General features: G+C 44.6%; 1 protein-coding gene across 5 annotated transcripts; it reads right to left on the bottom strand.

The window, feature by feature from the left end:
* On the bottom strand, window positions 1-25,899 carry EPN3 (epsin 3). 5 transcript variants are annotated; one of them, XM_056865544.1, is made up of 9 exons: window positions 25,296-25,899; window positions 22,536-22,654; window positions 6,440-6,523; window positions 5,542-5,646; window positions 4,888-5,074; window positions 3,445-3,756; window positions 2,606-2,710; window positions 1,402-1,629; window positions 1-344 (listed from the first exon to the last, which is right to left on the bottom strand). In XM_056865544.1, exons 1-9 carry the CDS (start codon window positions 25,873-25,875, stop codon window positions 19-21), a joined length of 2,046 nt encoding a protein of 681 aa, XP_056721522.1. In that variant the 5' UTR covers window positions 25,876-25,899; the 3' UTR covers window positions 1-18. The 5 variants fall into 5 exon arrangements, with proteins under 5 accessions (XP_056721522.1, XP_056721545.1, XP_056721529.1 ...); XM_056865567.1 differs by having other exon boundaries at window positions 4,990-5,074; XM_056865551.1 differs by having other exon boundaries at window positions 6,440-6,520.
* Between the last annotated feature and the right edge of the window lie 720 nt (window positions 25,900-26,619).

Genomic DNA, 26,619 nt, shown 5'->3' with positions numbered 1-26,619 from the left:
AATGCCTAAAGCATCTTCTCAAAGGAAGGGGTTCATACTGCCTTGAGAAGGTAGTGGAGGGGGACCTGAGCCAGACAGTGGTAAAAGAGGTTGAGGCAAGTTGGTGGGCATCTCTGGGAAAGGCCTTGCTCCAGCCTGAGGAAAGGCACTCACGGAGGCTGGGATTGTCATTGCTGGAGGGATGCTGCTGAGGGGAAGAGGGAGGGAAGCACTGTAGGTCATGGAGTTCATGGTCATTCCCATGGCTACGCTGGGCACTGGAGAGTTGGTTCGCATCTGGTTGAGAGTTGGTTTGGGATGGTCCATGGTGTTGAATGGATTGGTGGGAGACGGCGTGCTGAGACCTGAGAGAAGGGGAAAGAGACACCGTCACAACCTCCCTTGCACTCAAAGTCAGACGTTTAGGCCCTCAGAATGTTGCACAAGAAGACAGCAAGTTATACCCTTTTAAGCCCATTAACCTGAATGGATTTAGAAGGGTGTAACTTTGCTTAGGACTGCACTGAAAGAAACCTGCATACTCTTTCAAGGTCTGAAGTACCTAGCAGTTAGTGGAGTTATCTAAAATCACGAACACAGAGGACACCAAAGCGCTCTTCCAGCAAGGACAGACCAAAGAAAGCACTCTTTCCCACAATGCACCATTTGTGGAACTCAATGCCACACAATGACATGATGGCCACTAGCTCAGATGGCTTTACAAGAAGATTCCACAAATCCATGAAGGATAAGACCATCACTGTCTACTCACCATAATTGTTAAATGGGTCCTCAGTGCTCAGAAGCCCCGATGGAATTGGGGCAATGGGGGAGGTTTTGGTATCATTTTGCCTGTTTGTGCATCTTCCAGGCATCTGGCTGGCCACTGTGAAAAACAGGACTGGACTAGATGGACCTTTAGTCTGATATAACAGGGTGCTTCTTATGCCATTACATTCAAATGGCAAAGATTGCCTTGGACCCTGCAGTAAATCTCTGCTAACGGAAGAGATTCCTGTCAGTGTAATGGGACTTCCTTGCTGCCCATATTCTGTTGCAGCCCAAAATGTGGGATGGGGAGCCCCCAGGAACAGAACGAGGGATGAGTTGGAGGTCTGCAGCAGGAAGGAGGAACCAGCAAAAATCTTCCTCCTCTTTCCGTTAGTGGAAATTCCCATCCCACCAACTCCTAATATGTGGCTTTTTGAACTTTCTGACCAGGACTGATGCTGGTGACTAAATGGCCCAGAAAAATGAGGAAGGGTGGAAATTCTGTGGTGAAGGAGGAGACTGTGCAATGGGGAAATTGTTGCTCTAGGCTAAGGGCTCAATGCACGCAAGCGTAGGTATAAAATAAGGGCCAGTAGGCCTCTTGTAAACCCATATGGAATCGCCCATGGATTTTCCCTTCCTATAACCTACCTGCCAAGAATGGATTACGAGATTTCAAGCTTTGGGGAGCTATGATCAAGGAGTCTAAATTAACCAAAGAAGAGGCATTTGGGCCAAGAAAGGTTTCTGGAGTTTTGCAATCCTTTTTGTCCTTGGAATCAGGAAGAGAGTCTCCTAAACCTGTAACATCAAAAACGTCTGTATTCTTGACTCCATTCTCCTTGGTGCTTGGAATAAGTTCCCCAAACAGGTCCAAATCTAACAACAAAAACAGGGAAGGAGGAAGAGTGAGAGAGAGGTATTAATCCTTGTCTTTATCATTGAAACAATCCATGGTTTCCTTCATATTCTCATTTCCCACTAAATTTCAGTCAGCATTTCAAAATTTACTCCTGTAATTCCACCATTTTTCTTTATGGCTGCAAGTTATTTTTGCTTATTCTTCCATGTATATCTGTGTGCGTGAGAGACAGACAGACACACACACCTCAGCACATTATGTACCTCAGCACATCCTTGGCATGTAGAAGATTCCTGGTTCAATCCCCAGCATTTCCAGTTAAAGGAATTCTATTGTTATGACTGGGACAGACCTCTACCTGATGCCTTTGATAGCCACTGTTACTAATAATAGACAACACTGCATCAGATATTCAATTATTTGGACTCTGTATAAGGTATTTCTCACATAATTTTCCTTATGCTTTGAACTGCTTTTCTTTAACTCACACACATACACACACAATGTATTATCCTTTAATCGATATTTCAAAGTGTCCTCGTTCCTACAGGCATTTTTACTGCAAAATTTAGGTTTCTCCCAGAAAAGTTTCATGGATAACCTAATCTAAGGTAGCTCTTGCATGTGAATACACGCACAGTCTCACATTTAAAAATCACCTCATGAGTTTCCAACCTTATAACAGGGCCAGCCCCCACCACGCATGAAGGGCTGATAGCAAATTTTGGATTCTAATGACAAAACTGAGGATAGATATGTGAGCAGCCAGCCATGACTAAGGTAGATATTTTTAGGATTAATGCTATAAAATAAACACAGTCATAGATCTGCAGTAGGTGCAGAATCCCCCTGGCCCTGATTGTCAAGATTATAGGAACATGATGCCTGAAAATGCCACAGGAAGTCAGAAGTTAGTTTCCATGGCCACCTTCACACTTCTCATAACTATCTCCCTCTCTCCTGGATCCTAGCATGTGTTAGAGCTTCGCTCACCTATGGGGCTGTTAGATTTCACAGATGACGGAGCCTGGGTGTTGTCATGCTCTGGCTGATCCACTTGTTCTGGTAGTTTTGCAAACAAGTCAAAAGTAGCACTGCCTATGGACATGCAAAGATAGAAAGAAAACTCAGCATCTCTCTCATCTGCCCCTTTGCATCTTCTTCCACCACTCTGACTACTTCTGTTGGATTCAGGAGTACAGGGGAAATGGAGGCACTGATCAGTCTGTGTACTTGTCTTTGTTTTGGAAAACCAAGAAGATAGATGGATTTCCCCCAGACACCTTGGGAGCCCTGGGGAAGTGGTGGTAGAGATGTGTTCATTCATTTCTTTCCATCACTGGTGCATCACTTGGAATTGGGAGCCTAACAGTGCACACCTAAGCAGAGTTACACCCTTCTACATCCACTGAGGTCAATGGGCTCAAAAAGGTGTAACTTTGCTTAGGATTGCACCATATGTCAAGCAGTGGCAGAGGTACATGCTATGTGTGAAGGTGCACTTGCTGTTTGTATCCTCAACAGCCAGAAACCTCAAAGACAGAAAGGAGCCAGAGAGAACTCCAGGATCAATGTCACAAACGAAGTGATCAATCCCATTTCTGTCCCTTGAGCCAACTATCCAAGCAGCTTTTACTCTTAACACGAGAATGTACCATTCAGTTTCTCACCCAGGTACTAGTCATCCTCGGTAAGGAGGCAATTCCAAGTGAAACTGACCAAAAGCATTGGAGGAAATGTTGGGTGACAGTCATAAAAACGGGGAAACAAAACCATAGATTCACCACATTACAAAGCCTTGAAAATGGCAGACAAAAACGAGATTCTCTTACTAGTTGTGGAAGGCTTATCAGTAGAGCCTCCCCAGGGATCGGTAGTAGTAATAGTGCCTGCAGCAACTGGAGCAGGTGGTGAGGACTTCCCCCAGGGATCTGAAGATGAGACACTGGAAGACAGGGACTTCATTCCCCATGGATCAGAGGATGAGGCAGAAGAGGAAATGGGGGGAAGGTTCCAGGGCCCTGGAGAGGCTTGATTAGTAGACGATGCTGTCTGACTGAGAGGATCCACGGAAGACACTGGAACCCAGGGGTCTGCAGGGGGTCCCCAGGATGTTCCTGTCGATTCCACAGTGGATTTGGGATCTGAAAAAAAGAGTCACAGGTGTTGCAGGAGGAAGTGCAAAGTGAATTAAAATGAAATCGGGGTGGCACAAGGGTGGGGGAAGGCAGATATATGAGAAGTCACAAACAGATGGATGAGGGTAGAGGACAGGAATGAGGGCTGCCATCTAATTTAAGTAACTTTAGTCAGTCAATGGTATAGGTTTTAATGGGTTACACCTGTATAAGAATATAAGAAAGGCCATGCTGGATCAGACCAAGGTCCATCAAGTCCAGCAGCCTGTTCGCGCAGTGGCCAACCAAGTGCCTCTAGGAAGCCCACAAACAAGACGACCACAGCAGCATTATCCTGCCTGTGTTCTACAGCACCTAATATAATAGGCATGTTCCTCTGATCCTGGAGAGAATAGGCATGCATCATGACTAGTAGCCATTTTACTAGTAGCCATGGATAGCCCAATCCTCCATGAACATGTCCACTCCCCTCTTAAAGCCTTCCAAGTTGGCAGCCATCACCACATCCTGGGGCAGGGAGTTCCACAATTTAACTATATGTTGTGTGATGAAATACTTCCTTTTATCTGTTTTGAATCTCTCACCCACCAGCTTCAGCAGATAACCCCATGTTCTAGTATTATAAGAGAGGGAGAAAAGCTTCTCCCTGACCAGTCTCTCCATACCATGCATAATTTTATAGACCTCTATCATATCTCCCCTTAACCGCCTTCTTTCCAAACTAAACAGCCCTAAGTGTTTTAACCGCTCTCCTCTAGTCCCCTGATCATTTTGGTTGCTCTTTTATGCCCATGAATCATTTTGGTTTTTGCTTTAGATCAATGGTTTTTGCTTTAGGTTGAAGACTGTAACCTCAGTAAGGACTTCTATTGAAAATAATGAACATGCTTTAAATGCATCTGCAGCTTAATTAAGTAGGGGGCGGCGGCAAAAAGATCTCTTTAATCTATCAAAACACTTTCAATCAATTAAGCTAAATTCCTAATCAATGATAGATTACAACTGAAGGGAGACTCATACAATTAACAAACATTGGGTTAACCTTAGTCACCATGTTTGTTCCTTCAAGCAAGAACAAAAGCATGAATGGAATTGGAGAGAGTAAGAAAAGGAGAGAACAGTTGCAAAACTCCTTACTGTTAGGCTCCCAAGAACTGGACAGGGACAGAGGAGGAGAAAAGGCAGGAGAAAAGGCCGTGTCATGGTTCCAAACCTCAATTGATCGAGGATAACCCCCACCTGGAATATCCCATGGGTCAGCTGATGTGTGGGTAGAAGTTACAGGTGCTGATCCAAAAATATCTGCCAGCTCCAACACAGAAGACTGCAAAGATACAGACAGATAAAATGTATTAGGGTCCACAGATACCCAGAGTGTGAATGGTTTGCACATGTGTAGTACATTACAGGTTAGGAAGTCATCAAAGAGTGGAGATCACACAGACACCTGCACAAAGCATGATCTTATGATGGTCTTCCTTCCTTAACTAGAGAGTTTCAGCAAGTAAAATTCTGTACCAGATTCCATGCTGTATAGGCCTTGAGTGTGAGAACCGTAGGCTATGCTGTTAAAGTTAAGGAAGTGTCAATATGGCCAGTGCTTCGAATGGAAACTGCCAAGGCACCACATGTGAAATTAGCAGATTTTATTTGCAAAAATGAAAAACAAACTGCCCTGTGTGTTTGGATCTTAAACACATTCAACAAGAAAAGAGTGGAGGTAGGGGAAGAGAAATCTGTAAATATTTCTGCATCTCTACTACCAGACAGCTGAGCATTGGTACTATATACCTGGCTTTTCTTCATCTTATCATCTTCTTCCTCTTCTGCACCCAGGTTGCTCTCTTCTAGTGCCTTCTGTAACAGTGAATTTTCCCCTTGCCATGCCCTAACTTCCTGCAATCAAAATGGACAGTTCTCAGTTGAGTGCAAGAAAGCTGAAAAAGAAAGGATTCTTTCCTGCTGGCAAAGGTCATATTTTGCTTTATGACTTTTCAATGTTTAACAGCAACTTTAATTTTCTAACATATGTGTAACCCATGTTAAATGTTCTATTAGGAACAGTTAGTCTTTAGAACTGTGAAAGTTTGGGAAGTATCAGAAGCGAGAAGGAAATAGATATAGCTAGCAGTGAGATGGGGTCTAGAATTCTCTCATTTGAAAAACCATGCAATTTCAATTTCTAAAGAGAGATTGCAATCCTGTACACACTTACTTAGAAATAAGTCCCATTAAATCCAAAGGGGTTTACTTTTAAGTAAATGTGCCTAGAATTGCCTTCATATTATGAAAATAGGTAAACGAATATATGTCTTTTGCATAAGTTTATCTGATTTTCTAACAAGTATTGCTATCTTCCAGAATTTCATTAATTATGCTGTGGATTAGAGGGGAGAAAAAGGGAAACCCCCAACCTACCCACTCTTGGTGAAATTCCTCACATGATTCAAGATTTCTTCCACAATCATAGAAACTGAAATGTTATTTTGCATGCATATTTTTTAGGGTTCCAACAATGTCAGCAGATGCTGAGGTGGAAAATAAACAGATGTACAGAATGTCTAGCCCCTTCTGGATAGAGCAGCATTATCTCAGAAAGATGCAAAGCAAGGCAAAAAGGTTCCCCATTTAGAGAAGGGTGAAGAAGAGGAAAGTCAAAGCGCCCTTTCACCTCCTGGGTTTGAGATACCTTCTCGTGCTCCTGTTTGCTCAGGGTAAGCGCTATCTGCAATTGCACATCTTCATCTGTACTGGAAACTGGAGGAGGTGGCTGCTGGCAATGAAGCAGAATTGGGTAAAGGTTTGCTCCAGGGTTCTGTATTTAATCTTTCATTCTGACTTCTAACCTTCCCTTCTCTTTGTGATCAAAGAGCAAGAGGGCACTGAATCCAGCCCCACACTCATCCATTGTTCTCGCCCATTTAGCAACTCACACGTGTAACAATATCACCAAGTCAATTCATCTATCCAGCCATCTTGTTCCCCTTGTTTTTGTGGCTATCCACCCACACTTAATTTTGCTTCTTCATGTGAGATTTTACCCTTCTGTTCTGAACTGAGATACTGTGGAGCCAGTGTTTTCAAGAGGTAGACTTGAATTTGAGAAGCTGGAACGTGTAACCCAGCTCAGCCATAAAGTCATTACAGGAAGAGGCTTTTGCTCAGTTGAAAACCATCTGCTTTGCATGCAGAAGGACCCGGGTTCAGTCCCCAGCAACTCTGGTTAAAAAGGATCAAGTAGTAATGTAAAAAATCTCTATATCAGACCCTGTACAGCAGCTGCCTGTCAGAGACAGTACTGACTTTGCTATGCCAATGGTCTGACTAAGTAAATGATACTTCAAGGGAATCTTTTACAGAAGGTGGTGTGGGGAGAATTTCCCTACTGCCCGTGTTCTTCCTCAGGAGCCCCAATGCTTCTATATATGGAGGGCCTATTGTTATAAAATAATTGTTATAAAATAATCAAATAGGCTTTATGTGCTAAAGGGGAAAAAATCCCTTAGATCAAATGGTACCCTCTTTTGTTAAGCTATGTGATAGCATTGTTAAAGTTATGAGGTAGAAAAATGTAATCCCAACAAAAGCTCTTATAATAAACTGATTTTTGGCATTGTAATCTTTCACACACAGTATATGACATGTCCAAAACATGTAAACGTTGCTGAATGTCTTGCTTCCTTCCCTCCTTGCCTAGTGAAATCTCACTGCCTCCCCCCCAGAATCCTAAATGTACCTACACAATTCACTGGATGACCTTGGCCAAGGCATTTTCTCTCAGCTTTCATTGCCCATCTGAAAATAGGCACCTCCCTCATAAGGACTTTGCAAGGACAAATGAGATAAGGATTGGATTCAAATACATTTTGTACACTACATACATTACATTGTTTATTGTAACATTCTCAATGTCTATCTCTCCTTCCTCAGTCAATATTGACCCCGAAGTGGCAACACCATGTCCCTGTAGAGATACAAGGGTTCCCAGTAGCGAAACCTCGGGACCTTGCTGCCTGACACTTGGTTTTTACTTCAGTACTTACTGACTTTGGTGCTTCAAGGGTATTGCCTAGTACACAGAGCCAGCGTCCCTATGCAGTCGGCACTCAATCAGCTGATCCCAATGACCAGCCCAGCCCACTGTGCACCTTATATTGAGGAGCATTTGCTCCTCTCTATGAATTGCTTCTCTCTGTTGCTTGGGAAAGGAACCTGGTCACTTTCCCCAGCACTGTTGCTAGGGTTGCCAGGTCCCTCTTCCCCCACCGTCAGGAGGTTTTTGGGGTGGAGCCTGAGGAGGGCGGCATTTCGGGAGGGGAGGGACTTCAATGCCATAGAGTCTAATTGCCAAAGCCGCCATTTTCTCCAGGTGAACTGATCTCTATTGGCTGGAGATGAGTTGTAATAGCAGGAGATCTCCAGCTAGTACCTGGAGGTTGGTGACCCTAACTGTTGCCTTTTTGTAAACTGACCTCCTACCTGTCTTGAACTACATTATCTGCCTCTGGCCCTTGTGACCTTAATTTTCTGCTTTTGGGACTTGACTTTTGCCTGCCCTGGGCTGCGCTACTGGCCTCTGGCCCTGTCAAGACTAACAGCTCCCCTATAGCCCCTGACTAATTAAGGCCTGACATATCCTTCCTCTTCTTGAATTGCAATGTGTCTTCTGTTGGCTGCTGCAATGAGCTACAGGCGGCTTCAGCGTACCCTTTCTGGCATGTTTATCTTTATTTGACCCTTTGTTGTCTCAGTATTTATCTTCACTCATATGCACTTCTTCCTCAGGGAATTGCAAAATCAGTAACTGCGTCAATTAAAAAAATATATTTATCAAACACATTTATTTCCCATACTGTGCACCTGTACACCCAATACGTTTAGATGCAGATTTTGGAAAAATTGTTCCCCCTTTTTAAAAATTGGTACACACTGTGAGTAGGAATCATGGCTGCTGTATTTAGTAACTGCTTGTAAAGTAATTTGAAGATGTAATTGACCACGGTCATAAAGTGGCAGAAAGATATGCTTACAATTAAACAAATTTAACTCACTGGGCTTACACAGACCTAGATAAGGTTGCTAGTGCTGTGTCAGATTGTGGCCAAAGTGCCCACTGAGTGTGTTCATGATGGCAACAATGAGGGCTGAAACTTCTGTTAAAACCTATAGCTGAAATCTACCTCTTTTTTTCTGGCTCAGTGTTTATCACAAAGAATGAAGAAGAGTTGGTTTTTATATGCCGACTTTCTCTAGCACTTAAGGAAGCATCAAACCGGCTTACAATCACCCTCCCTGCCCACAACAGACACCCTGTGAAGTAGGTGGGGCTGAGAGAGCTCAAAGAGAGGTGTGACTAGCCCAAGGTCACCCAGCTGGCTTCATGTGTAGGGGTGGGGAAACCAACCTGGTTCACCAGATTAGCCTCTGCCGCTAACGTGGAGGAGTGGGGAATCAAACGGGTTACCACACTTTGTATTCCCAGCGATTTATTAAGAGTTTGAAAATGTTGTAAAAAACATCGCTTTAAAAGGGTTTTTGGATACCACGGCTAATAAATGGTTGGAAGACATCTTCACAGCTAAAGGGGCCAAACAAAGTGCGAACAGTATTTTTTATAACATTTCCAAACTCTTAATACATCGGTGGGAATGCATAGAAAATGTGAACAGTATTTTTTATAACATTGTCAAACTCTTAATACATTGCTAGGAAAACATAATGCGGTAACCCCCTATGTAAGCCAAATTCTGAAATACAGATCTCATTAGCAATACAATGTAGATCCCCTTTGGAGCAGGGGACTCTATCTGATCACTGTAGATCTAATAATAACACTTAGATTAAATACAAACAGGAAAAATAGAAGCCTAACACTAGTTAAGCAACCTCGCATATATTTGCACAGTGAACATTCAGAACGCAGGTAAACACAGCTAATGAAAGAAACAAACTAACATTTATGAACTAACATTTACCCATCCTAGTTATATGGCTGGCAGGAGGAAGGGGGAGAAGAAAAAAGTGTAAGAAGCAGGAAGCAAGCTTAAAACTGCATTCTGGAGACTAAACAGTACACCAGTGCATTGCGATCAGTGCCTTTCTATGTCTTACTTGGTGCCTACAGCATTGGTTTCCATTTTTTGTTTGGACTTTTAGCTAGCTGGCTGTCTTCCCAAGCTAATGTAACTATATAGCTTGCATTACAGGCTGCTATGACCCTTCTGTCCTTCCTTACAACCAAAGCATATCAAGTGTTGTTCCAAAACCCACTTTCCTCCAACAGGGCTGAAATGCAAGCAAACAGATGGCGGCATCAGCAGGTACCATGTGCTTTGCTACCCTAACAGAAAAATCGTGACCCTACTTTTTAGTAGCATGAACAACCACCGACACCATTAAGCCCTGTCATGATACTGCCTTTAGGTCTGTTACTAGCAGTTAGCATTGATCGTGTACTTTAAATACACACAATGCTTCAGGGTACTTGTCTTCAGGCCGGATTTATCTTTAGACACTAGTTGTGCATAACAACCTATGGTTCCAGATAGGGATGTGAATTCTCACATGCGTCAAAAGACACAGCCAGCCACTTCAGTGGAACACCGATGAGCATCACTACGTAGATGGGGATGCATATTCAGATGCACATTCAGCTATGAGTATAGATGGGCTACTTCTGAATATAGATCACCCTTGTGGAATCAGGATATTTGCTCTCAGTGGCGAGGTGTAACAGTTTTTATCCCATGCTTTCACAAATAAATATTGTTCCCTTGAATCTTCATGATTGCCTCAGATATTTGTATTATTTACACTGACGGATGGAGCTGAATAGCCATTTTGTCTGGAATCTCCATCCTTCAGTAAAGTGGTTATTATGGAGAATAATAGTAAAGTGTTGAAGTTCAGTGTGTTCTGTGTTTGTCCTCCTGTCTTTTTAAAAGCTGGTTTGTAAAAATATCTTTGGCTTGAAGAAAAACACAGCCTTAAGCTGCCCAGAGTAGACTGGCAAAGCATTATGGATATACCTGGCAGGAGGAGGGGTCAGACTGGTGATGTGATTGGTAACACTATGCCATTTCTGGGTTGCGATATAATTGTCAAATGTCCTCCAATGCAGTCTCCGCCCTCATTATTTTTAAGCAACTGTGATTGCTAAAAGGAAATGTGATGAGGAAATGTTTAATGTACAGGATGGTGACTGTAAGAGAGGGGAAAGCATTTCATTTTTGTTGTTGTTGACTTTGCAAGCTGGAATTTAAAATAAATAAATAGCTGTGCTGGTATGCAACAGTGAAATAACACGACTGACAGACCAGTTTTTAAAAAACAAAGAAAATAATGGGATTACAAAGAGGAAATGAGATTAGGAGATTTAATATCAGTGATGGAAAGGGGAACAGGAGCTTCTACATTTGTTGTTTTGCAGGAGTGGCTTGTAAATGCTTGTTTCTAACTTTCAGTTCACTTAGTACAGTGAAATAGGGCAACTGACACTTCACTTCAAGACAGCCTTGCCCTGTGCTGGGGGAAGCTGCCTGAAACCAACTGAAATGTTGCCTTTTCACATAAAAAAGGGGGGAAAGCCACTTTTTTTGGCAGCTTTTCCCAAGGCTTTACATATTTGCAAAATACATGGGGGGGGGACCTCCTGTACTCATCCACTGAGGGTGGAAAAGAAGCAGAGTTGTTTGACTGTCTTTCTGGTGCCAAATCCGAGAGAGGCCAATAATGTACTTGTACCCTACTGAGAACCCTGTCCTCCCCAGGCTCCATCCCCAAATTTCCAGGAGTTTCCCCAACCTAGATCTGGCAGCCCTACCCCTCATCCCCTGCCAGTGGCCCATGGAAGGTACTCTGAGCTGCCCAAAAGAGGAATGATATAAATAAATAAATGGGGGAAAGGGTGAATTTTTTACATGACCCACTTTACCCCCCTCAGGAATCAGCCCCTAGTAACTTTACCCCAATTTCAAATTTATTTTGAAATGAATCTGCTGCTTTAGACTTAGATTTTTGCTTCATGGCACTCAGATAACTAGCTTGTCCTGCCAGTTATCTTCTTGCTTTGAATGGGTTGTATCAGTAGTAGAGCCACCTCTGTTAAAAAATCCTTGGAAATGTGTTTCTGAATGCACTGTTTCATTGTTGTCCTAGTACAATATGTTTCCAGGAACTCTGTGAGTCTTTTTGTAATCCTAAACACAGTAAATACCAGTTTCCTCCTTTCCTATTAATGTAGCTGTTTTTCAACTGGAAGGGGGTGATTAGAGCCTTTTTTCTAAAATTCAGCTGATTTGCACCCAGACAGATATGGGCCTCTTTTAAATATCTGTAAACACACAGAGGTGTGCAAAGACTGGAAAACTGAGAACCCATCATGTTTGTGTCTCTGCAATTTGAAATAGCAATGTACTCCATATGCATATTCAGCTAACTATTTTGATTTAAAATTAAACAGATTAAGAAGGTAAATGAAGGGCAAGGCAAGTTTAGAATGTGAGAGCACCGAGAAACTGCGTCACATCCCTTGCTGTTGCTGAAGGATGCCACAGTAAAACAGATCTATTCTAAGGTGCCAATTTCCGCATTAAAATCCCCAAAGTAAAGCACAACTCACGACAAACCATGAGAACGTCATGGTATTTGTTGCAAAGTTTGCAGACAATTGGATGGTTCCTGAGCACACATATGGGACTCTCCTGTGACCTGCTAAAGCCTAAGCATCTTTAGGAAGCATTAAAATATTCATCAAACTTGGTCTGGTGTTTACTGGCCATTGTAAAGCTGCCATTGCTGATTACTCAGGCTTTGTTTTATTATTTATTTTTTACAATTATCTTTACTCATACGCAGCTTTCAAAAAGGGAGAAAATATACAATCAAGTGCATGAAAGAACAAATATTTAATAGAATAAGTCCACACAAAAACTGGCTGGCCACTTTTACATGCATTCTTGAAGAGACTCTTGTCAGCCTGGCTCCATGAATCATGGCAAGCCATTTGCCTTCTAGAGGGCATCGCTGTGCTAAATTCCCACAGTTGATCTGATTCCACATGTCAATGAAGAACCACTTCCTCAGCAGAGCCCTGTGAAGATCACCTTTCTGTCAAGCTGAGGAATGTGGCTGCATTTCGACTGGGATTCTTAGAAAACTGTAGCAATTTGCAGCTCCCAGGCCAGTGGACATCTAATGGGGTGAGTGGCCAGGAAACAGGCACCAACCTCCCCACTCCCACTGGCTGCATCTCTGTTCCTTTCTATTGCCCCTAAAATCAATTATCAGTGTCCAATGACCACCATGAGGATTCAGCCATGGCATATCCAGACTAGGTTTCCTGCCTTTCAGCTTTCTGTTGGGTAGATTTACTGCTTCGCAGTTAAAGGCTGAAACAGCTTAAACAGGGAAATGAGACTTGCTGTAAAACAAATGTAGTGGAGTGGGTTTTGAATTAAACTGAAGACTGAAAGGTGGGTTAGGGAACGCACTTCATGGATTAGCCCATACAGTACAAAACTATTTCCTTTGCGCTTAAGCTTCTTGCTTATAAAATAGATGCATTATCCGTTATTTTTAGATACTACTAGAAGAGCTGGTGTGTGTGTGTGTGTGTGTGTGTGTGTGTGTGTGTGTGTGTGTGTGTGTGTAAAGTGCCATCAAGTCGCAGCCGACTTATGGTGACTCCTTTTTGGGGTTTTCATGGCAAGAGACTAACAGAGGTGGTTTGCCAGTGCCTTCCTCTGCACAGCAACCATGGTGGTCCTTGGTGGTCTCCCATCCAAATACTAACCAGGGCTGACCCTGCTTAGCTTCTGAGATCTGACCAGATCAGGCTAGCCTGGGCCATCCAGGTCAGGGCAGAAGAGCTGATAGGTAGATTTATTTTGAGAATGTTCTTCAGTCATAAGCATCAGAAAGCCATATAACAAAACTTTTTTTAAAAGTCATTAAAAAATTGATCTGGCATTTTGACTTGCAAGGATTAACTAGATAATAGCTGGACAGTTACTATAGGGTGGCTACTCGTTCATACTCTATGGATTTTTATATTTTGAGAGCTCTGCTCATATTATGTACAAAAACTGGAGTCAGTCCATGGGTGCAAGGGAAAGCAAATTAGTTGAGCATCAAATAATTCCTGTCACACAGAAAACTCGTGATGGATCATTTGTCCATTTTTGTATGTGAAAAGGCAAATTGTCTAAACAAATGTTACTAATTTATGCCTTCAGTTTTATATGTGGAATAACAAAAGGAAGGCTTTGGGAATTATGAAGAGCAACTGCAAGTATATATTTGAAGAACTACAAGTATATTTATATAGATTATTTTGAAAGAAAAATGGGGTTGATTACTTTTACAAAAACCTAGAATCCATAAGAGTTACATTTTTGTTTGACATGTTAGAGCCCATTCCTGAAGGGGGAGTGAAGCTCCTTAGAAGCTGGCGTAGGTGCCACCTGAAATAAGGTGGTGCCTACACCAGTGCAGGGGCAAACATGTCGGTGTCCAGGCGCTGCCAGCCCCCGCCGCCAGCGCAGCCACGCTGGCAGGGATTTCCCAAAAGGGAAAGCCCACACTGGTGGGGGGGGGCGTTCCCAGGGTGTTCCTGGGGAGGAGCTACTGTTAGGTAGCTTCCTCACCCCTTTCGCGCTATGGCGGTGCTGCGCCACCTTTTTGATGGTGCGGCCCCATTGGAGGCAATGGGGTATTTCCCCATTGTTTTGTTTATTTTATAAACTTCTTTTTTTGCCTCTGAAGCATCCAGGAAGCCTCTGAGGAGCCGCTGCTTTCAGCCACCACGGATCTGCCCCCCCTTCAGGACTGGGCTGCCCGACTGAAAACTGAATTTGCTGTGTAGGAAAATAAAAGGTTGCAAGAACTGCCATTAGGCATCCTGACTTGCTTTCCAACTCTAATAATTAAGGTAATTAGAAGGATATGACTGTCTCCATTATTATAACGTGGCTGTAATCAACCTCTTATGCCCTACACATTTTGTTCCACTAATACACTGGATGGAAGGACTGTCTATAATTAACTAGGTTAAAAGGTTGGTACCAGGTTATTACCAATCTTTCTTGGCTTTCACCACTCCTTTTATCACCTTCCATATATTTCCAAGGTTTGAATTGGAGTAGGGACTGTCTGATTTGATAGGAAGAAAACAAGCATTGTCCCAGAAATGGTTTTCTTAGTTGAGGGGAACTCACTGTACTCTATAAAAGGGGTGGTCTTAGCCAGTAGGTAAAAGGGATAACTGCTGCAGGCCCCACATTAGGAGGGGCCAAAACTACTCACAGCCCATCTCCTAAAAAGAAAAAAGAGACAGGCTCCTGCCACCACCTGCCTCTAGCCCATCTGGGGCCTGGCCAGCTTGCTGCTGGTGGCACAGGACCCCATTCATCTGATGTGGGGTGAGGGCCACCCTTGCTTGGCCCTGGTAGTGGGGCTGGTGGGGGAGTGGCAATGAGTCTAGGGTCCCACCCTGGACTTTTGCTTAAGGCCCCAGAATCACTGACTGCTCCGTTCTAAAACATAGTATGGGAAGTAAAGGAAACTGAGGATTGTCAGTGTGTTCTATAAAGAAGGGGCTGTGAAGTCTGAGTCAGTTGTTTACAAATGCTTTTACTAAGACAAAGAAAATATATCCCACTGTAACACATAGCTTGCTAGGGATGTAGCTTGCTGAAGTTGTGGTTGGGTTGCCAGCTGCAGGTTGGAAAATACCTGGAGGTTTTGGGGGCGGATCCTGAAGAGGGCAGGGTTTGGGGAGGGGAAGGACTTCAATGCCATAGAGGCCAATTGCCAAAGGGGCCATTTTCTCCAGGGGAACTGATCTCTATAGGCTGGAGATCAGTTGTAATAGCAGGAGATCTCCAGCTAGGTTGGCAACCCTACGTGTATGAGGTATCATACTCATATCCCACATGGGTGAAACTGTTAAGTCCGCATGGGGAGGACACACGAGGACGAGATGGAGTGCCAGCCCCCTGTCCCAGTCGTTGCGCTCGATGCGTCTCACCGCCTCCTTGGTCATTCGGACCATTCGCTCCGCCTGTCCATTGGTGGCGGGGTGGAACGGGGCTGAGGTCGTGTGGCGGATTCCGTTCTTGGTCAAGAACTCTTCGATTTCCACAGCGTAAATTGGGCCCCGTTGTCGGAGACCACCGCCTCTGGCAAGCCGTGGGTGGCAAAAATCTTTTGCAGCTCCAGAACCACCACTCGCGACTCATGGAGCCGACATCGGCGACCTCCAGCCACTTGGAGTAGGAGTCCACGATGATCAGGAACGTCTTGCCCTGGAATGGGCCCGCAAAGTCTATGTGGAGGCGGGACCAGGGTGTGTGGGTGGACTCCCAGTGGTGAGTAGGAGCTCGCGGCATCTCGGGGCGCGACTCTTGGCAAGGCCAGCAACGGCTCACCCACTCCTCTACAACCGTGTCTATGCCCGGCCACCAAACGTAGCTCCTAGCCAGGGCTTTCATACGCACGATACCCGGGTGGCAGGCATGCAGAGCCTCCAGGACCTTGGTGTGCAGTTTGGCTGGAACCACGACACGGTTCCCCCAGAGCAGACACCCCTTATTAAGCGAGAGTTCGTGCTGTCGCATGGAAAAAGGCTTGAATTTGCCATCCGGCCTGGCGGCCAGCCACCCCTTCCCCACCCAGTTCAGAAAGCAGGCGAGGGTGCAGTCCTTTGCGGTGTGAGCAGCAATGTCCGAGGCATGCAGCGGTGGTTCCGGCAGGGTCTCCAGCAGCATGACGTCGTAGGCCAGGGACGGGTCCTGGCCGGAGTCCTCGAGCGGCAGGCGGCTGAGAGCGTCCGCATTCGCGATGCTAGTTCCAGGGCGATGCAGCAGCCTGAAGTCATAGGCGTGAGAAAGATCGACCACCAGAGCATGCGGGGGGACAGGATTTGCGGCGTCTGGCGATCCAGCATGAACAGCCCCAAGAGAGGCTTGTGGTCCGCTCCGATGCCATAGGGTGAGGCGTCACAAGTCATGAGAACGGGAAGCTTCTCGTCAAAATGGAGGAGCAAGCTGGAGGGAGACAGGAGGGCCTTGGCAGCCTCAAACGCCCGGTGTTGAGTCTTGCCCCACGACCACAGGGAGGACTTGTCCAGGAGGCGGTGAAACAGCTCGGCAACCGACACCTTGTTAGGGAGGAAGGCGTGGTAGAAATTCAGCAGGCCGAGGAACGACTGGAGCTCCTGCCTGCACTGGGGCGGCGGGGCGTTGTGGATGGCCTTGATCTTGTCGGGCGTGGGATGAATGCCTTCCGCGTCGATCAAGTAGCCCAGGAACTCCACCTGTGGCAGGCCCAACTGGCACTTCTCCCACTTGACCGTCAGCCCGGCGTCCCGGAAACAGCGGAGCACCCGGTGGACGCGCTCCAGGAGCTCATGATGGGAGCTGGCGGCGATCAAGACATCGTGGAAGTAAGGGACGATGCCCAGCAAGCCCTTCAGGAGGTCCTCCATGAAATTCTGGAAGATGCCCGGGGCAGTGCTGACCCCGAACTGTAGACACGTCACCCGGAAGGCACCCCGGTGAGTAACGATGGTCTGCGCCTCTGCCGACTCAGGGTCCAAAGGCAGCTGCTGGTATGCCTGGGCGAGGTCCAACTTGGCAAACACCCAGCCCCCGGCGAGGGAGGCCAGGAGGTGGCTGACAACGGGCACGGGGTAGGCGTGCGGCCGCAGCGCCTTATTAATAGTACATTTGTAGTCCGCGCACAGGCTGAGGAAGGTGGAGCGCTTCTTTCCCACGTCAGTAATGTCGTTGGCGTCCAGGTAGAAGGCCACTCAGTTCTCGTAGCTCTTCACTGAACCAGGACTGGGAGGGTTCAGATTCCTGCTCAGCCTTAAAACTCACTGGGTGATCTTGCACTAGTCACCTTCTTTAAACCTAATGTATGCTACAGGGTTAGTATGGGGATAAAACTGGCAGACCGTATTTGTGCTACCCTGAGCCTTTTGGAATAAATGAAAATGCAATATATAATCTGATTCTTGTATCCCCTGAGGTTTGTCTTGGGAACGAATCAAGCTGCGCACAGTGATCAGAGAAGAGGTAGCTAGACTGGGAGGGCGTTTGCACTGTTTTTGATAGCAACTGTTTTGTCAGTACTTTGCTGAAAGCTAAAATGCACAGATGGTATCTGAGTTATCAAACCATAAGGGCACACTGTAGGCATAATTCAGTGAGGCTTGAGAAGTCCTGAGTGAGGAAACAGGGAAACAGAATGACTCCATATGACAGAGAATGGCCAGGTAGGTGGAAATCCTGCTACCTCCCACTGGCCATTCTAGGCTGTAACGAATGCTCACCATTCTCCCTCTACCTCCTGCCTTCTCAAATGAGTTCTTCCCATCTTAAAAAGGTAAAGGTCCCCTGTGCAAGCACCGGGTCATTCCTGTCCCATGGGGTGACGTCACATCCCGACATTTACTAGACAGACTTTGTTTTACGGGGTGGTTTGCCAGTGCCTTCCCCAGTCATCTTCCCTTTACCCCCAGCAAGCTGGGTACTCATTTTACTGACCTCAGAAGGATGGAAGGCTGAGTCAACCTTGAGCCGGCTAGCTGAAACCAACATCCATCGAGATCGAACTCAGGTCATGAGCAGAGCTTGGACTGCAGTACTGCAGCTTACCACTCTGTGCCACGGGGCTCCCTTCTTCTTCCCATTTTATCTGCATACAAATCTGACTGTGCTGCTCAAAGAAAACTGGTATAAAATGTACTTTAGATGTTATATAATGCCTAAAGGTATTGCAAAGGCCAGTAAAAGGTTTGATGGAAACTGTTGGAAATGTCAAAGCACAGATGCAACATTTTATAATATGTTGTGGCCTTGTAAAAAAGCAAGAAACTATTGGAAAATGATACATGATGAAATGCAAAGAATATTGAAAATAAAATTTGTGTTAGATCCAAAAAGTATGTTGATAAATATTTTGCCAGATAATATGCCAAAAATGTATAGTGAACTATTTAAGTATATGACAGCAGCAAGAGTGGAGTATGCAAGAAAGTGGAAAGCAGAAAACTACCCAGATGTAACTGAATGGACAAATAGAGTAGCAGAATACGCAGATATGGCTAAGTTAATGTCTTTAGTGAATAATAGATTAACCTCTGATTTTTATGAAAAATGTAAAGTATTTCTTGAGTATATGGGACCAGAAGCTCTCTATTTTATGGGCTGCTGTTACTGCCAATGTCTTATCCTGCAACACTGAAAAACTGTAATTCTACCACATATGGAAGCTTGGACCGAAGAACTACTGGATCTTGCAGTAAAGGGGAAAGTAGCATTTCATAGACAGGACCCAGATATGAAATACAATGGTATTTTTAGATCTCTATGAAACTTCAGTTAAAAAAACTTATTTTATCTCTTTATTTTCTTTGTTTTCTGCTGTATATCTGGATCTTCTCTCACTCTTTTTTCTCTCTTGCTCACTTTCCCCCTCCCTTCTGTTTAGGGCAAGGGAAGAGGGTAGATTTATGAGAGGGAAAGGCTGGGTTCATGAGCGGGAAAAGGCTGTTTGATAGTGTTGTACATTATATATTAAACAGCAAGAACCTTTAAATAAAAAGGAAGTGACGGACATATGATCACAAATGGTCCAATCGCAGGCGGAACATTTCCTTCTTCCACCCTAAAACGGCTTGCCCTAACAATACTAAATACCTTTGTTTAGGGACAGATTACCGTTTTAGAACATCATCATACCACAGCCCTTCAAGACCAGCTTTCATTATTCGACTAGTCAATGCAATTCACTTGACGTACGAATAAGAGACAAGTCATCAGTGCTCCTTTCAGTCAATTAATTTGACAGTACTCCTTACCAAAAAGGCACCTTCATAAAACTTTTCCATTTCTCAGTACTCAAGAATACATAAACCAATTCTTAGAAGCATTTTCTCTCTCTTCCTGCTTCATTTTCTTTGCACTCAAGCTTTTTAATGTTCCAGGTAGTGCTCCCATCTAGCTAATACCTGAGACTCAGATGAATTTAATGAATAATTGGGTAGATGACTCAGAAATCAACACTGCAAGCAGTGTTTGAGCAAGCAGGCCTAGAAGACCCTGTCAAAAGGACATTAAGTCTTCAATAACTATGGGTGAAGACAGGCGAATATTCTAAGCATGGCGGAAGCATGCTCTGAATTTGCTGTCAAGACAACAAAGGCATTGGAATGTGGCAAATGTGTGTCAAAATCACTTTACAATGTGTTTGTCTTCATGCTGGGGTTTGGTTTCTTTTACCTTGTGTGAGTGGTTTCTGGGCTTCTCAAGGAATTTCTCTCCCATAATGCCTTATTGACACAGCAAGTGCTTCCCAACCTTTTCAAGAAGCAATGTGGACAGACAGCTGGGATTTTGACAATGACAGGTTTCTCCTACAGCTCCTCTTGGTTTTCAGGTTAATGTATAAAGTCTTTCCCTCTAAGCAAGCAGACGAGGGCTATATATCAATCAAAGGCCATAGAGAAGTTTATTATATATAAAATTAAATGCAATAGATGGTATGCCAGTGCTACCCATTTGATGGCTTCATTTGAAACAAATGTAAACATCAGAGGGTTATTTTTTAGGGCAAGTCTACACAACAGATGCCTCTGAGAGTGCACTCAGAACAATATCACACTGGAAGTATAATATCCTCTTATACATCTTAGTGGTGCACACAATGCAAGCCAGTTTGCAGGGCTGGCCATAAACCCCTTTGCACCCAAAGTTAAACAGAACAAAGTGAGCCAGCTATGGAAATTATCATTCAGCTCTTCCAGGGACTTAAGATAGGATCTGGCTTCATCAATGTGTGTGTGTCCTTGGGGTACAACCGGGAGTATTACAGTTTATATTTTATGATAAACTAAGGAAGAATATGCTGGCGAGATGCTTCCAGTTAAAGCTGAACCAAAATAAGTAAGCCATGGGATGGAAACCTACAAGTCCTTGATCCGCCATTTCAGGGCTGGAGCTGCCTTTCCTTTACAACCTCTCCAATGTCACCAACATCCTTTGTGACAAGAAGGGGAGTCAGAGTTAATTTCAGCTTGTGTTTCTGTGGGTAAACAAACACTTGAATGACCTGGAAAGGGAGCAGCAGATCTGCTGACAAGAAGTTCTGGTGCGGACAAAAAGGACCTTGACTACTCTACTGCATCTCTGGAAATTGCTGTCAAGTAAGCAAGCCAAAAAGTAGCTTCAAATGTTCAAGTGCAGTCAACCAACTTAGAAGGCACTTTCAGATATAGCAGTTGGTGCTTCTGGTAATGCACAATGGAAAGCTTGCGCAGACAAACTGCACATGAAACAGCATCCATTTATAGATTCTTTTGGAGACTTTGTGTACCTAGGGCCAGTCACAGTTCTCTCAGAACTCTCTCAGCCCACACGGAGGCAGGCAATGGCAAACCACCTCAGAACAGCTCTGGCCTTGAAAACCCCAGCAGGGGTTGCCATAAGTCAGCTGTGACTTGATGGCACACATACCTACACATGCGCACACACTGCCCCTATTACTCACACTGCCTAGGGAAAGCAGATTCTTCCTTAGCTGCTACAAAATCAACAAAAGAATTATGGGTACATATCAAAGCATTAAAAGAAAAAATAACAGAATCCTACAAATAAAACCAGGAGTACAATCCACTTGGCACTGACCACTACAATGCCATTTATTTCTAAACCTACAAACACAGGTATAACCAGCTGGATCAGACTAGGAGTCCATGCAGTCCAACATGGCGACCAACCAGCTTCCCTGCAGGACTTCCCTCCAGGGCCCTCCCTTAGTGCTGACTCCCAGCACCAGGATTCAGAAGTTTGCTGCTTCTGTATATGGAGGCTATACGGGTGTTACTCCCAGGTCTATCTGTCCATTTGTGTCTCCTCCGCCTCTCTCTCTCACACACCAGTTTAGTCTTTCAGAATCCTTCAAAAACAAAATCCTGAATGTGCGTCTCAAGCTGGATTCAATTATTTTCCCTAAAGATGTGTCAAGGGACATCTGTCATCAAGAAAGCCATTAAGAAGAAAAAATGAGGAGCACTGATGCTATGTCTAGAAGAGCCTATCTTATTGATTTAAATCACACTAGTTTATCATCACAAGGTCACAGGTTCACTTGTTCTCATACATACACTACATTAAAGCTGTCCTGGCTGCATCCGCACAGGGATTTTTCCTTCCATGGGCAGTGAGGGGGCCCTGCAGTAAACAGGTGCATCCGCGCGATGTTGTGCCCTATGTGGGCATGACTCATCTTGCTCCTGTTGTTTTCTTCTTTGAGCCAGAGAAAATAAAAACTTCATTTGCTACTGGATGACATGCTTCCCTTTAGCCCTTTAAAGGGTTTTCCTCTCCTTGCTGAGCGATGCTGTAGTCTTACAAAGGGGAAAGGCTGGGGGGGTGCTGGGGGTGCCACTGCAAAGGCAGCTGCACCTGTGCTTTTGCACAGGCATGACAAAGAACAGGGGGAGGAATTAGGGTGGAGAAGTGGGAACAGTGAGCAGAGCAAGAATGAGCCATGTGGTTGCCATTCCTGCCTATTCCCACCCTATTTGCTGCTACTGCAGCAAGGAGCCTTTTTTGCATTCACATGTAGATGCCAGCCACACATCATGGTCTCCTAATTTGCTGAGGCTTATGTGGAGCAGCCAATAACAACCCAAGACCATGCCCAGCAATACCGGCATTGAAAGCATCCAGAAATCTCAGTCAGGCCTGACTTAACTAGGAAGAACGCCCCAACATTACCTTTTCTGCTTCTTCTCTGCTCATGGCCAGGGCAAGCTGCAATTGAAGCTCTTCTTCCCCTGTAGTCTGTGGTCTTGCCTGTTCCAGATCAGAATTGAACCGAGGAGATGAGGAAGAGGCTGAGGGATAAAGGGCAAAGTGATCAAAAAGGCAGTCAAACCCACTCGGTTCAAATTCCCATTCAGTCATGAAGATTCCTGGGTGATCTTAAGCCAGTCACTCCTTCCCAGCTTAGTCTGCCTCACAGAACTGTTACAAGGAGAAAATGAAGAGGGGGGACACAATGTAGGAAGGGGGAACCAAGTATGCTTCTCTTGAGCTCCTTGGAGAAGCCAGACAGACGTAACAGTTTCTGAATGTGACATTTTGGTAGGACAGGCTTCCCTTATTGTCAATGGCTATTCCCATTCTTCCCCAGCCTATCTTTTGCATGTTAATTTGATCAGATGCTTCACGGTTTTAGTTATAATATGGACAGACTTAAAAATAATTTCCTTTGCCCAGTGAAATTCTCAAAACAGTGCGGTATCAGTTATTTATACATTTGTTTATTTAAATATTTATACCCCATTTTCCCTTCACACAAGAGCCTCAAGGAGGTTTACATAATATATACTAACAGGCATATGAGCAATAACCAATAAAATTTTTTAAATAACTTTCAAATAGTATGCACAAATAAAAACATCACAAACCAGAACAGGCCCTGCATTCCAAACCCGCTCTCTACCTATACACTACCCGAGGCCCTTCAGAACAATGCTGCTGTGCAAGACCTCCTGAACGCTGCATGGGAAGATGATTTTCTACCTCTTAAGGAACACTGTTTTAAAGAATGGGGCTACTTCCAAAAAGGCCCAGGAGTGAGCCAAAGCTGACCTTGCAGTCCTGAGAGATGGAAAAGCCAGTAAAAGCTGTTGAGTGGAATTCAGATATCAGACAGGTGCAGACTGGAAGAGACTTTTTAAGTGTGGATCCCAAGTCACAAAGGGGCTTTAGTGGTAAAAATTAGCAATTTAAATTGAGCTTAGTAACAAACAACCTATTAAGGTGCTGAAAAACAGGTGTTATGTTTGTTCCTATCAAAAACTAGGTTGCTACATTTTGTACCAATTGGAAGTTTCTGAGTTAGTTAAAATGTTGGACAATGTAGAAGAAGAGTTGGTTTTTATATGCTGACTTTCTCTACCACTGAAGAAAGAATCAAACCAGCTTACAATCATCTTCCCTTCCCTCAACAGACACCTTGTGAGGTAGGCAGGACTGAGAGAGTGTGATTAGCCCAAGGTCACCCAGATGGCTTCATGTGTAGCAGCGGGGAAACAAATCCAGTTTACCAGATTAGCCTCCGCCACTCATGTGGAGGAGTGGGGAATCAAACCCGGTTCTCCAGAACAGAGTCCACCACTCTAAACCACCGCTCTTAACCACTACACCACAATGGCTTGGGAGAATGAAGTTCAAATACTCACTCAGTTCAAAAAGCTGACAAGATTACTTTGAGCCAGTCATTCTCTTCCCTACTTTACAGAGGGGTTGTGAAAAAGACCTACATATGTCACCCTGATATCCTTGGAGGAAGGGAAGGATTTACTTTAATGATACTGCGCATGTAGCCATTTCAGCCTTGAACAGTGTCACACTGAAACTAAAGGGGAAAAAAGGATAAAAATGTGTAGGTAGATAGTTCTATGAAGGGCTTTTTTAAATAGAGAATGCTGAGTATCCGACTGCAACAGGATTTGGAGGAGGCAGGAAGCAGGTAAAATTCATATAAAACTGATACATGTCTGTGGTGTAGATATGTCAATAAGAAACCAAAATGAACTTTTTGAGTCTAAAAACTCAAGTCATGACCTCAGCAGCTAGCAAAGATTCCAAGAACCAGCATCCTCTAAGATAAACAAGCCCCCGGTGTTTTGTGATCACGACAGCATTTGTTCGAATTCTAAATCATTCTTCTGAGCCCATTGTTTCCTTATCAATTAATAATGATGCGAAGGCACAGAGTGAAAACAAATTAGAGAGCACTGTGAGAGACTGAGGACCCGATTGCACATTAGGTTTGTGATTTTCTCAGCGTTTGCTTTAATCTTAAAAAAGCAGGCACGGGGTGTGTGCAGTTCGGATAGGGACCACGGTGGTAGGGCAGAGAGGGATTAAAACCTCTCCTCCCTGCCATTTCCTGGTGACTGCATGCATTTTTTAGAACTAGGCCTACATATACAGCAGCCAGTTGCCAGGGTATGTAGGCAGAGCTTTAAAAGGTGCATGTGCAATCACAAGTGAATCAGGAGAGATGTGGAAAGGGGGAGAGAGAAGAGCTGTTGCACTCAGCACAGGTCAGTGTGCCTCCGTAGACCCACTTCAACACCTGTCTGTTCCACCCACCTGCACATGTTTGCCACCCAAATGTTCCCGAAGTCCTACCCTTCCCTCCTCAAATGCTATTCTGAGGAGAGAGAAAAAGAACAACAACAAAAATTGGTATGTCCTGCAATAATTTTTGTTGCCAATGCGACTAAAAATGCCATATGCATTTATTCTACTCATGAGATTAAAATCTTCTTTGTGTAATTTTTTTTTGTGCTATTCTATTTTAGGAATAGCTACTTCAGTCTCCCCGCACAGGAAACCAAGAACATTCACAAATGGTGTGTGACTTGCACCCAGACCTCTCCTGGCAAAGTTGCTGATGAGAAATAGTTGCATGGCCGGAGCCATTAGAGCCGCCCCATTCCGTCATGCTACAGTACTCACAGTTGAAGGAGGATGGAGAACCTCTTGACCTTCCGTAGTCATCTCCGTACTGTGACGCTCGCCGTCCGTAGGCAAGCTGCTGGCTGTTACTGTTGCTGATGCCCATGCCCTCCAGAGACATCCGCTCCTTAGTCTTCAGGGCATAGGTTCTCTCCTGCTTCAGCCTTTCCTCATCCTTCAGCAGGTTCATAACCTGCTTGACCTTCTCCCGAACATTTATGCCCTGGTCCTTGCCATCGCGGTCTATATATTGGAACTCCTTCAAAGTCTGAATGGTGTACAAGTTCTCCCGGCACTGATGAGCCACTTTCTCAGAGCCCGTTTTGATGAGGTAGTCCAGAAGTGTCAGTGCCTTGTAGACGTGACGCCAGTTCTTGCCGCTGTCGTTCAGCCGCCTCCAGATCATACCCATGACCTCTGCAAACGCCACCGTGTTGAAGGTCAAGTCTGCAATCTCCGACATTAAGGAGCTAGGGGGCCCCCAGGGATCATTGGAAGTGGCCTCACGCACCTTGATTTCGGCCTCGGAATAATTGTGCACAATGTTTTTTACCTGCCGCCGCAAGGCAGAAGTAGTCATGGCTGAACCCTGGAGGAAGTTCTCGACTTAACAGTAAGAAATGAAGCAACGGAGGACAAATTGATAGGAACTCAGAGGGAAAATTAAAACTCCGGCATCATCAATTAAATGGCATTAGTATCTCAGCATGTACATTGATCTAGAAAACAAGTAAAGAGAAATCCATTAAAGCTGTTGACCAATGTAAACTCTTTAGTGGATTGACTATATACAGCTATGTCCAATTAGTTAGTGTATGTAAATCAGAATCTTAATTTACCCATGTTGATGTTTTTTTCCCCTACCAACCTCCAGCTTGGTGTTTTGTATGATTACTCTAGCATCCAGCACCACCTAAGGAAGACAGCTCCAGGCTGGGGATTAGTGAGTAACTGAGCAGTTAGTACATCTGGCTGCATCCTTTAAGACTACAGAGTTGGATGCTGCTTGTTTTAAAACAAAACTTGTTCAGTTGCAAATTGCCACTGGCTCTATTAAGATGAGGAAGCAAATGATCACATCTAGGGAAGTCCGCAACACTGCATTATGCATGACTGTGTACTACCTGACAGTTATGTATGTGTGTGCCGTCAAGTCACAGCTGACTTATGGTGACCCCGCAGGGTTTTCAAGGCAAGAGACATTCGGAGGTGGTTTGCCATTGCCTGCCTCCATGTATCCGGAGAGAGTTCTGAGAGAACTGTGACTGGCCCAAGGTCATCCAGCAGGCTTCATGTGGAGGAGTGGGGAATCGAACCTGGTTGT

This window comes from Euleptes europaea, chromosome 1, assembly GCF_029931775.1.
Source record: "Euleptes europaea isolate rEulEur1 chromosome 1, rEulEur1.hap1, whole genome shotgun sequence".
Classification (NCBI taxonomy): Eukaryota; Metazoa; Chordata; class Lepidosauria; order Squamata; family Sphaerodactylidae; genus Euleptes; species Euleptes europaea.
Note: the sequence above shows the minus strand (reverse complement) of the source record. Positions and strands in the feature narration are given on the sequence as shown.